We start from the raw sequence: 12,941 nt of genomic DNA on the forward strand, positions 1-12,941 counted from the left end.
TACTAACATTCAGTGGGGGTGTTTTAGTTGCTAGCTCCCAGTACTAAAAAGGGGGAAGGGTCGATGGGGAATCAGGACCCTGAGACTGACAGCCCCCAGGAACAATGGGGAGAGGCCAATGCTCCAGGTCAGCCTGAATGATAGGGCGGGCAGGTTAATCAGGGAGTCAGGAGGCCAGGGAGGTCCTGTGAGCTGGATTTGCCTGGGTCAGACAGAGTGGGGCTGAACTAAGGAGAAAGCAGGGGCCCAGGCTAAGCTGGGGAGCAGAGCTGTGCCAGATCCAGAGAGAGCAGACCCTGTCCTGGGAGCAGAGCTGCAGCCCCAAAGCCAGAGGCACAGCCCAGAGAGAGCAGACTTGCCCTGGGAGCAGATCTGCAGCAACCAGAGCCAGAGGGGCCAAAGAAGCAGCCCAGGGAGCTGAAGGCAGAGCAGCAGCAGCAGTGCTGAGACAGAGTGGTGGAGCTGGGGCTGGAGCAGTCTAGAGCTGGGTGCGGTGAGCAGCTGAGGAAACCAAGGGGGACTCTGGGCAGCGGGCCCAGCACAGGGAGACACCTCAGCCAAGAGGCTCTGCAGGTCAGGCTTGGATCATGAGCCCGACAGGGCGTGGGTGACACTGGGAAGAAGGGTCCTACCACTTAGAGCCTGAGAGCGTGTGGCCACCACCAGAGCACGGCAGCATCCCTACAGCACAGCCAGGGCATGAGAAGGCGGCCTGGGACTTACAAGGAACAGACTGTGAACTGCCCTGACATTCCAGAGACACTATTTGTGATGTTCCCTGCCATAGAGCGGGTTGATGTGTTTCCTTTAACCTTCCCCATTTTTCCTTATTCTTTTTAAAATTAATTGTTGATTAAATAACTTGCATTTGCTTTAACTTGTATGTAATGGTCAGTGGGTCAGAGAATTGCCCAGTGCAGAGAGAGTACCCCAGAGCAGGGACACCCTAGCCCCTGTCCTAGGTGACCACAGCAGGGTTGGGGGTTGAGCCCCCCAGGAATCCTGGGCCCAGCCTTGTTGGGGTTATGAGGACTCTGCCAGACAGGAGAGTGGACGGGGAGTCCTCAAGGGCAGGGAGGCCACTGGGTAAAGAAAGGATCGGAGTCCTCGCTCCCAATTCCACTAGCCCACTTCACCGGGGTAGTGCAGAAGCCAGGAAAGTTCCCCACAATAACGGGACTATTCCCCCGCTTACATGTAGGCCCAAGATTTAGGGCTTGTAAAAATAAAATTGTATAGCTTACAATCTTTCCATTCTAATGGAAACAGTTACCTAAATAAATAAAAACAATTTCTTTTATTTTTATTTATTTAGCCATTTGAAACTTGTAGTATTGTGCTAGTGGATGTGACTCTGAAAGCAGACTATAAATAAAAGTGAAATTGATGTGTGTTTTCATTGTCCAATCTGGAAGGATTGACACACAGAGTGGAATATTAACTTTTAAAATTATTTCATGAGGAATAAACTAAGCTTGTAGTAACATAGAGAAGGCTTTTTTTAAATTGAAACTTTTAACCTGTTATGTTTCTTTTTTTAAGGAAAGCTTTAGTCTGTGGAGTTTTGGAAATCTGATCAGAGCAATATAACACTTATTTTTACATATTGGAGAGTATTCTGAGAGTCAAGACTAACTTCCATGACTTGCCCGTTATACTCTAACCACACGTGGCGCTCTACTGATGAGGTTCTTAACTCACCACAGCACTTAATGGAGCACTTCACAGTACACATAAGGATAAATCATATCCAGAGCACATTCAGTGGTGGTAATTGAGTTTGAGTTCATGAAATAATACAGCAAATGTCCAGGTAACTGAATATATTCTTAAATTTGCTCCAGGCTCATGAAAATCTTCCATTTCATTGACAATATTGTACAAAATTTGATTACTTGAATTCTTAAAGTTTTCTTAAGAGTGGGATAAACTAGCACCAAGTATAAACAGACATGGATTAGTTGTAAACGGTGTTGACATAATTTATTTTTCCATTTTTTGTATTTCAGATAACTTCAAGAGCAACATTGTTATCTGATAACATTTTCATGACAAAATACTTTACGGTGTTTCATTTTAATTGAAAGTACTCCAGGTATGTTGATAGATATGGCAAAGCCACTGAATAAACTGGTGACAAATCCTCATTCTGGCAGAGTCCAGAAAATAAATGTAAAAATATATCTGGTAACACATCGCTTCTGTCACTCTAAAGATATCTCTTGTTAGATACTACAAATTAATGTTGAAGACTCGGTGTATGATTCTATTCAAAACTGCATGTGATTACATCTTGTTGCTTTTAATTTTGTTTCTTTTTTTTTCTGGATCGCAACAGGTTACCCCAGTTATCTAAAATTGTCTTTTCATCATAACTTTTCTGCTGAACTTTAAACATGATTTAAAATAAGAACCTGAAACTGTCATGTGGCCCCTGGGAGGGGGTCCATATGAAGTCATGATGGCTACTTCCTATAGCCTGCATGTGTGGCTTGCATTTTTTTTTTTTAATGTGACATGGGTCTTGACAAAGAGATCCTTGGTTTTAAATCTTTTAAGTTTTTAGTCAGTTTTTTAAACGAAAAATAACGTATTGAGATGAACAAGCTGACCTAATTTATTTCAGGTCACAGTATTCACAGACTCTAGTTGCTGTGGTTTTCAAACTGGTCCCTGTATTGCTGGTGGTCTGCAGAATGCTGGATGGTCATGTGCTACTGACTCTCCTTGTTATCAGCTGCTAAACTGAAGACCGCTAAAAATACTTTTTCCACCTATTTGCTATAAATTCCATAGGGCTGTTAAATTTGTGAATGGAAGGCAGGCTGGGTTGATTTAAATCATTTTAATCATGATGTAAATCAGAAAGAAGGAAACCTTGATTTAAATAATGTATTGTAGTTGTGTTTTGCATTTTCACTTTTTTTTTGTTTTATAAAGAAAGGTTGATTCTCATTGGCTGGTAACATTAAAACATTGATTTGCAACTAAACATAGCCTTTACACTAAATTTGGTACTTTTTTGCTAACCAGAAAGATATACTGTATCTATACACATTTATTTAAGCAGTTATATAGTTTAACAGATTTATTCAGGTTCTTATCGTTTATATTTTTACTATGTTAGAAAATGGTGAATGATTAATTTACTAGATTAATTTTTTACTTGTGATTTGATTTGCAACAAATTTGTTAGGGTGGAAATAGCAATTCTTTTAAAATGCACTAAAATGCAACATTTTTTATTTTTTGTATTTAGTAAAATCACTTTAAATATGCTGGATACACAAAAGGGGGCAAAAGCTAATCAAAACATGTTTTTTTTTTATTTAAAACTGATTTTAATAAACAGAGGAGATATCTGTAGGTAGTGAATTGAACTGATTGTTTCTAGTTACTATGTCCTTCAAGATTTTTTAGAACTAGTAAATCTCATCAGCGCACACCAGGTTGTTGTTTTTTTTTTTCCTTCGACATAAGAAGAAGAAAAACTTTTCTGCTTTCTCAAACTCCCATTTGATTTTCTTAATTTTTGAATGAAGTAGTCATTGAACTGAACTAGTTGAATAAACTAAAATGAAGAAAATATTCTTTTGGACCTGCAAAACAGGCGGCTGCTGCTATTATTAATAATAATTTTTAAGCTGGTTTAGAACTTCAGCAAACTCTGGGTCCTAGTGCTTATCCACTGACTCCTACTGGCTCAGTGATTTGACTTTCTAAAAAACTTCAGCAGCACACATGTACAGTGCAGTATTAAATTTAATGTAACTGATAATCATAGTGAGTTTAGGCCTTAACACAAGTTGTCATAATTTCAGATTTAATTTTATTTAGATTTATTTTAAAAAGGGAAACGTGTGCAACTGTAAATGGTAAGAGAAGTGGTCTGTGAAACTCGCTCCCTGTCAAGATGTGGTTCACGCTCAAGTATTTGAGAACCCCTCTTCCAGCATCATGTGCACAAATCGATGGATCTATGTTCTGTAATAATTTGGATGCTGCCAGTTTAGTCAGATTCTGAAGGCTGTCAGCACTTGGATATGTGGGGTTTTTTGTTTGTGTTTTATCATTCCACTTTCACATCTAGACATGTTTATTTGTTGTCACTTACTAAAAACAAATTGTTTCTCTTCTCTTCCCCTCCTTCCCCCCTCCCCCTCCCTCTAGGTGCTGGACTTCAGTTTGGAACACAAAGATCCCTTCTGTCAAGCTGGAATGTTAGTTTCAGTTTCTCAAGACTTCAGAATCAGAAAGCCAAAGGGAACAGTATAAATTCAGGCAAACCTTTGGTGTCCATTTACATACAGGATCTGCTGTGTCCATTTTTCAGGGGGCAATCTTTTCTGTTTCTTCAGTATCCAGTGTGACTGAGTTGATCACCATGAATGTGACAAGCTTATTCTCCTTCACAAGCCCAGCAGTTAAGAGGCTGCTGGGATGGAAGCAGGGGGATGAAGAAGAAAAATGGGCAGAGAAAGCTGTTGATGCATTAGTTAAAAAATTAAAGAAGAAAAAAGGTGCTATGGAGGAACTGGAAAAAGCATTAAGCTGTCCAGGTCAGCCCAGCAACTGTGTTACAATTCCTCGTTCCCTGGATGGCAGGCTTCAGGTTTCGCACCGGAAAGGGCTACCACATGTAATTTACTGTAGAGTGTGGCGCTGGCCAGACCTCCAGAGCCATCATGAACTGAAACCACTGGAATGCTGTGAGTTTCCCTTCGGTTCAAAACAGAAGGAGGTTTGCATCAATCCCTACCACTACAAACGAGTGGAGAGTCCTGGTAAGTTCCCTCTCTCAAATCTTATCTAGACAGTAACATACGAGTCTAGTAATTAAAGTGATCAGATGGCTGGTATCCTCTTAAACTTAAGCAAATATGAATGTCACATCTCAGACTCCTCATAATTTCAAAGAGAAGTGATGATACAGTAGCTTGCTCTTTCACATGCTGGGGACTATAAATGTGTGTAAACGTGTTCTATGGCTATAGGGAAGGGTGGTCTGAACACAGGACTGGGAGTCAGGAGGCCTGGCTTCTCCTAGCTTGGCCACTGAGTGTAATATTAGGTAAGTCATTCACCCTCTCCATACAGACTTGCAGATTAATGAATCATAAAGTGCTCTGAAAGTCAAAATTACAGTCAGGTAACTCTTTTTTGCAAATATGGCTGGATGTGCAGACTTGTAATTTTCACAAAAAAATTAAAATATAGGCAACCATTTGGCCAAGTCAGAATTTTCATTCTCAAAGAGATCCTTTCATCTTTATATCCTTGAGGTTTAGAAGTGGGATAACCAATTAGGAGGATGGTATGTGGCTATTACTAGGTGATTCTACAAAATAATCGTTATATTTATCAGTGGAATAGCACTTTAGGGCAGCAAAGTGTCTTTTTGTACAATGTAGTGCTGTGGGAAGATGTGGCATATACGTGTACAAACTTCACAGCAGTGATTTGGACCTTCCAGATCAGAGTTGAATTCTAGCTACTGGCACAGACTTTACTATAGTTCTGTAGTTGCATTTCTGTATTCTTTCTAGAAAGGTTCACAATTTGGCTTATACTGCTTTAGTGACCAATAGTCTGTTACTTTCTAAATACACATACAGAATTTTAAAATCCATTTCATGCACTTTACAGATGTTGGTTTTTTCCCCCCCATTTTTCCACTCTTAAAATGTAAAATCCTTGTTTGGCACCACCTCCTTCTCTTCTTGCCTTCTTAAGGCACTAATCCTGCGAACACTTCTTACGCACAGGCTTTATTTGCTTGTGTGAGTAGTCCAATTCAGTTCACTGGAAATATTCACATGAATTCAGTTATGCATATGCTTAATTATTTGGGGCTTGTCTACACAGGAGGCTTTAGTCACCACTGGTGTAGCTGTACAGATGTAGTTGCACCAGTGACAATCCCTAGTGTGGCTGCTATGCACTAGTTCATCATGGCTTATAGTTGTGCAGTGCATCTATACTAGGGATTTGTAACGGAGCAATTATACTTGCATAGCTACACAGATAGCTAAAAACTACACTGTAGACAAGGCCTTATAGTTCACGGTTTTTGCAGCTCTGTTTTGTAACGTGCAGTGCATATTTATGGTGCTATATAATATTTCCTTTCATCATTTAAGTATTAATTTGGAAACAATCCAAATAGCTAAACTGATACCACAACATGCACATTTTGTGCAGCAGAAGCTTAAAGGAATGTCCTCCTCACAGTTTCCTGTTCTTTAGATGTGAGACATTAAAATGAGCAGTTGTCTCTGACTCTGTCCTTTATGCATAGACAGCTGGATCAGGTGTATCCCAATGTGCTGAAGGCTTGGATTCCTTTAAAAAAAAAAAAAAAAAAAAAAAAATCTTAAGTCATTGAGCAACAATAAGACATTTGCTATTAGAACATGTTACTTAACGTTATGCTAACTCTTCTTGATTTAATCTTGGCAGCAGCTTACTGGTTTGGTGTTTGAGAATGTTCTCATCTTGTTGCACGGTATTTTAAAAAAAACTACAAAAACTTCATGATGCTGCAGCAAGATAGGCAAATACATTGGAGGGCTTACTGTATATTTTAACATCTAAAATATGTCATCACGGTTGTATCTGGTAGCTTGCAAACCATCCATTTACTTATCTTCCTGGATTTAGTGTCATTGTCATTTTTATTCAGTTTTGTTGTTTTAAATAGTGTCTTAAGGAAATAAAGCTAATATTACACATTCTGACTCCTGGATACTCTTTTAAAGAAAAGCTATCCAGGTACAATTAAATATTTGAATGCAAAGATTTTAGTTGAGCAGTAAAAAGAAGAAAGAAAGGGGGAAAAAAAACCCCATTTTACTTTTCTAGAGTTCTCATCTTGAGGAAAAACTACACTCTTATTGAATCACCTGGTAGGCTCCAGTTTTTTAGGGCATTTTCACAGCTAAAGGGAGGACAGAATATATTCAAATACTGAGGAGGCCTTGGAAATGTTCAAAAGTTCACAAAAGTCTAGTGCAGTCCTCTCAATCAAAATATTCTGGAAATAACTGCTGAACAGAGTGTAGTTTTGACTTGAACTTGTGCTTAAATGTTTTGCTGAGTCGGGGCTTTAGGGCCTGATCTAAAGGCCACCGAAGTCAACTAGGGCAGTGGTTCTCAAACAAGGGTATATGTACCCCTGGGGTTACGCAGAGGTCTCCCAGGAGGTACATCAATGCATCTAGATATTTTGACTAGTTTTACAACACGCTACATAAAAAGCACTAGCAAAGTCAGTACAAACTAAAATTTCATACAGACAATGACTTGTTTATACTGCTCTGTATACTATACGCTGAAATGTAAGTACAATATTTATATTCCAGTCTATTTATTTTATAATTGATATGGTAAAAATAAGAAAGTTAAGCAATTTTTCAGTAATAGTTTGCTAACACACGTATATTTTTAATGTCTGGTTTTTGTAAGCAGTTAGTTGTTAAGTGAGGTGATACTTGCATGTACACAAGACAAATCAGACTCCTGAAAGGTGTACAGTACTCTGGAAAGGTTGAGAGCCACTGAATTAGCATATGTCTACGTAGCAATTATTCACCCATGGCAGGCCTGGGTCAGCTGACTTTGGTTTGCAGGGCTTGGGCTGCGGGGCTTGGGCTGAAGTCTGAGCCCAAACATCTACCCTTCAATTTTACAGACCTACAGCCCGAGCCCCGCAAGCCCAAGTCAGCTGACCTGGGCCAGCTGTGGCTGTTTAATCATTGTGTAGATATATCCTTAGTCTTTGGTGGAATTTGGATCAGGCCCTTCTTCTCCCTGAGCTTCAGTTTCCCATCTGTAAAATGGGCAGATGTCCCTTCCACTCTTCCCCAGTTATAAAAGGAAATAAAATTATGATGGACACAAGGAAGCTAAGCGTTTTATTATCATTGTCATCAGGAGTAGTAATATTACAGTAGCACTGAGGACTCCTACTCATGGACCAAGACCCCTTTGAGCTCAGCTCTATACCAACACAGTAGAACAAAAATACAGTCCTTGCCCCAAAGAGCTTACAATCCAAGTAAAAGACAAGAGACAACAGATGGATACAGAGAGATGGGAGAGTACAATGAAACAATGAGACAATGTTGTCTAAACATTCAAGACGGCCATGGGGTGGGGGAAGGTGTAAAACACACTAGCTGAGTGAGCAATGTAATGGTGATAAATGGTATGTTAGTTCCACTGTTTTTGGGGGTGGAGGACTTAGGAGGGGATCAGTTAAATGGAAAGCCAAGGGAAGTGGGAGTGAGGGGAGCAGTGCAGGGGAGGAGAGGGTAAGGACAGACAGGAATGGAGTTAAGCAGAGGTGAAGAGAATGGGAGTGGGAGAACTGGCAGTTTATAATTAAAATAGAGCACTGTTCTGAGACCTGTGCAATGTCTAGACATGCTAGTATAAAAACTCTAGCACTGGGGTGTCAGGAGGCAGAGGGACAGATTTCATGTTTTATTACAGTTGGTGGGCGGGATATAAACTCAGGACTTTGTACTCTCCTCAATCCACAGTTGATGTCCCACTAATGTTTGTGGGATGTTTGCACAGAGATCTAAGGGAGAATGCAGCTTTTCTGTATCAATTGAAGTTGTATTTTATTCAGTATCTTATTGGCACATTCAGTACCCTCAGTGGTTTGGTAGTTTTTTTTGTCTGAACCTTTGTTTCCTTTCCTTTCTCTATTTCTGTCCTCTTCTGTCTGTAAGGTTTCCTCAGTTGTTCCCTCTTCATTTTCTTCCCTGTAGCTATCTTCAGTTCCTACTCCTTTAAAGTTTTCACTCTCATTTTCCCTGTTTCATCTGCTAAAATTCTCAGGAATTAATAGTTGACGATGAAATGTAAGCTGGACCAAAATTTCACTACCTCTTGTGAGCTGATCTGGCCTGTGGGTCATATGTTTTGATACCCTTCCTCTAAAATGACTGTGGAGGCTTTTACTCAGATGGACAAGATGCAAAGTGGGTATATATGTTTTGTTACATTTTCCATTTCGCTATTCTGTTTGGGGTTTTTTGAAAAGCTGGTTCATAATAAAAAAAATCTACCCTTGATATGTATAAAATCACACAGCACTCTACACTGGGGAATGAAGGCCACACTTTTTTTTTTTTTTTTTGGACACGTCTGCTTTTTAAAACTTGTGGTGCTAAAGTGATACTCATCTCTTGTACACAAGATGAACACAGAGATTTTAGAAAATCTCAATTCTAATTCCAGATCTAATTTTTTTACTTTTAAAATTAAAAAATCACATTCAAATTTTATTTATTTATTTATTAGCAATACACAGGAGGCTGAAAACATAAGTTAGCTGTAATGAGATGCTGGGGGAAGGGCAGGAGAGGAGGCTCCTGGGAATTTCAAGCCTGGAGAATCTAGGCTTTGTTGAAAGCATGCTGCTTCATAAACTGCTGAATACATATGGTGGTATATGGAAGAAAATGCTGAGGGAAGCTTGTCATCTGGCAAACAGATATAGTCGGAAAGAAGTACCTTCTACAAGCATGTTGGAATAGCTCAACTGTTTTATGCAGAGTCATTTGTATGCTGCACATTTGCTAGTGAAGACAATGGTCTCGTTAATGGCTATATCAAATCTGACTGGCTGCTTTTGGCAGGGCAAGGCAAAGCTTTTAAAACTTGCACAGAACTTTTATTTAAGAACTTTTTGAAAAAATCTGACTGGCATATTTAGTATGACTCAGTCTGTTTGCCTCTTTTAACTTAATCAAGGAGTGAAATTTAAAGGTGATCCAAAGGCTGTTCTAAAAACTGGGATTATGCCTGGTTTTTTGTGTGGCAGGAAGGGGAGAGAGAAGGTCACGGGTTTATTTTTTTCTTCCCTTGGAAATATCAGGAATGACATCTCAAGTTTTGCTTGGGGAACTTGTTTGTGGGATCTTGGAGCCTGTTGTCAACTCTCTTGCCTTAACTGAAGGAGGAGCGGCGTAATGAATCTTTAACCAAAGCTTCATTTTTCCCAATTGTTACTTAGTCTTCTGAGTTATATGGGGTTTTAAAACTTTTTGGTTTTTTAAACTGGAAACAGTTGGACCGAAAATCACTTTTACTATCTTGTCTCTTGCATTTTCATTTCACTAGTTTTTTGGTCATCATAGTCATCCAAGCTAGACAGAACCTGAATTTCTAATGTATTTTAAAAACAAGCAGAAAGAATGGTTTAAAAAAACAAACTTTAGGTTGTCTTTATACATCATTCTGAAATTTTAAAAACTGTAGTCATGTCTCATGGTTATTCTATACCATGAGTATAACTAGAATGTCTAATTACGTGAATGGGAACAGGAATGGAAAGTAAAACGGCTAAAGGAGTTTGAGAATCCAAGCTAATTAATTTGCTAGCAGAAATTTCTAATCCATAATTTTACAATTTAACTTTTTTTCTGATATTTACTCATGTGAAGTAGGGTGGTAATGTACAATACACAGTCTTCCTCTTTGGCAATCCCTTGCACATCAGGCTTTCTCCAAACCCGAGGTGGCCATCAAATTCTAAGGACTGTTGAGAATTTAACATGCAGTCAAGCTAGGAAAAAACGTATTGTCCAGTAATCCAAGCAAACTCAGTTCCTGCTCTGAATGATGTGGTGGTTGGTGGCGGTGATATTTTATTGCAGTAGTTTGCAAAAGCAGTTGATGCCCTGTTGAATTAGGCACTGTTGATGCACACATAGTGAAAGGGTGGTATAAAATATAATTACTCGCAATTAGTTGCACAGATTGCTGATCTGAACTTCAAAAATCCTGTAGGCATTGACTGGCTCACTGTTGCATCCAATCTGAGGCTGAAAATAACTGGTCTGCTCCTGCTCCAGTTTCCTTGTAATTACCAATAACAAGTGGACGGAGTCTGTGCAGCCAGTTATGGCCTATGCCTTACGCTGAGGAGAGCTGATATGACTAGTAGTGCACGTGCTGTGCCCAAATTGCCATATGAAGCACAACTGCCATTCAGTGGCATTTACTGGGAAACTGAAGTAAGAGGCCAATTTTTATTTTCAGTCTGAAGACTGATGTTCCAGTCAGTTAGCACGCCTGGGATTCAAAGTGCAGGTCAGTTGAGTGTAGGAAGTAACACACTAAATGTATAGGAGGCTTCTTGCTGCCTAAGCAGCAGAGGTCTGACTCTGAGAAACAGTAGCCATGTCATGCTGTCTTCATCCCCAGCATGGACTCCTCTCATGCCCTCAGCATGGTTTTTCAGATTTGGCTTGATCATTTTCTTGAGTAACTTGCTGTCTAAATCGAGCCTGTATAATCAGACACAGATGCGGGGTGTGTTGTGTTAGAGTGAAAAAGTATATTTTTCTGATCACAAAGGCAACCCTGCGATTCACCAGAGGAGAAAACCCTTAAGTGATAACAGTCTTGGCCAAGCCACTTTGAGATCCACGCTGTCCTAAGATAAATCCCCTTTAAAATGTGTCCCTAGCTTGCATTTCGTATCATGTTTCATTAAAAACTTGTTTATGTATGTGTTAAAAAGAATGAAAGAAACTTGTGCTGTGCCTCTGAAATTTGTACCCAAACTGGATTACGTTTTTTTCCCCATCCACCTTATGGGGATTTGAAACGTTTTCTCTCTGGTCCTTTGTACCAGTATTTAGAAAACTTTACTGGTCCTGAAACTGTTTCTGGCCCTTTAAATATCATTTCATTCTTACCTATCATCTTGCTTTTTTCACAGCACTTCAATTCTGATACAGTTTTAGCCAAACTTAAATTAGACCACTAAAATTAGTGCTTTATCATTTGAATCTTGGGTTCCATACTTGGTATGCAGTTTTTGTTAGTGTGGTTTTTCTAGTGGTTCTCAAGGTAACAGCTGCTAAATCGTTTCAGAATTGAATTTGGGACTAAGACAGGAGTTATAATAATTGGCAAACTTACTCTTAAACACTACTATCTTGTGACCTATCTGGCTAGTGTAAGGATTCCAGGACTGATCAGTAACTCCGTCCTCCATCCAACACCTGGGAGAACTCTGATCAGCACTCAGTTCTCTGGTCTGTTTCCGGCCAGATGGGAAAGCTTTGATCAGGAAGACTAGAGGGAGCAGAGTGGAACAGCTGTGTGCAATACTCCCATACTGCCAGCACTTTTTGAGGGGAACATTAGACAGTAATAGAATTAGAGGAGGGGGAGGAAAGCAATGGGGAGAGACTATAAAAGAACAAGGGCAAAGGAGAAGCTGTTGCTGCTCCAGTCTGGAGAATGGAGAGGAAAAAAAATGAAGTGTCCTTTTCAAAGACAGCGAAGATAAATTGAGTGGAAATCATCCAAGAGGAGACAAGAAAATGGAGACTGGATGAATTAGAGGTGGAAGAAGAAAGGGATGGGAAGGGGGGTTGGAGACAGGGAGTTAGTCACTCGCTGACTTAAACAAGGAAAGGAAAAAACTGTCTGAATTGTGTTAGTGAAATTCTTGTTTCTAGACTTTGTTTTTCTATTAGGCATCCTATAGCTCTGCAAGTTCAGGGATGGGAGACTGCAAAGTGTCACTGGTGAGAGGATTTGTCATATTGCTTCATAATGTTACTGTTGGGCGTAGCTTTAAAAATAGCATGCTACAACAGGTGTGTACAATTCTAGGATGTTTCCCCAAAATAGCAGACAACTGTCAGTTTGTTTGGCAAGTGGTATTGAGCTTTCTTCATCTAATTTTTGCCAATTTCAGTGCACCACTGAAAACAATTGGAAAGGAACACAATTTGGGGGAATATTTTTGCCCTTCTCCAGTGTGAACCGGAGAAGGGGATCCCATTATTGATGGATTTGTCAATGAGACTAAATCCTTTTAAAAATTAACCAAATTCCTGTCAAATGTCACTCCAGACTTGAAGTTGCAAATCTTTTCTCCTATATGGCAACATGGTAGTGCTGCTTAC

General features: G+C 39.6%; 1 protein-coding gene across 3 annotated transcripts in view; it reads left to right on the plus strand.

Moving 5' to 3' along the window:
• Positions 1 to 12,941, plus strand: part of SMAD1 (SMAD family member 1) — a 70,447-nt gene that overhangs the window by 27,249 nt on the left and 30,257 nt on the right. Inside the window, exons 2-4 of one of the 3 annotated variants that reach the window (XM_074950945.1) lie at positions 1,543 to 1,813; positions 2,010 to 2,095; positions 4,171 to 4,784. In XM_074950945.1, the coding sequence (XP_074807046.1) occupies positions 4,385 to 4,784 (400 nt within the window). In that variant the 5' untranslated portion in view covers positions 1,543 to 1,813; positions 2,010 to 2,095; positions 4,171 to 4,384. The remainder of the gene's footprint in view (positions 1 to 1,542; positions 1,814 to 2,009; positions 2,096 to 4,170; positions 4,785 to 12,941) is intronic. The other 2 variants (XM_074950944.1, XM_074950946.1) reach the window with 2 other exon arrangements.

This window comes from Natator depressus, chromosome 4 (assembly GCF_965152275.1).
Source record: "Natator depressus isolate rNatDep1 chromosome 4, rNatDep2.hap1, whole genome shotgun sequence".
NCBI lineage: Eukaryota > Metazoa > Chordata > Testudines > Cheloniidae > Natator > Natator depressus.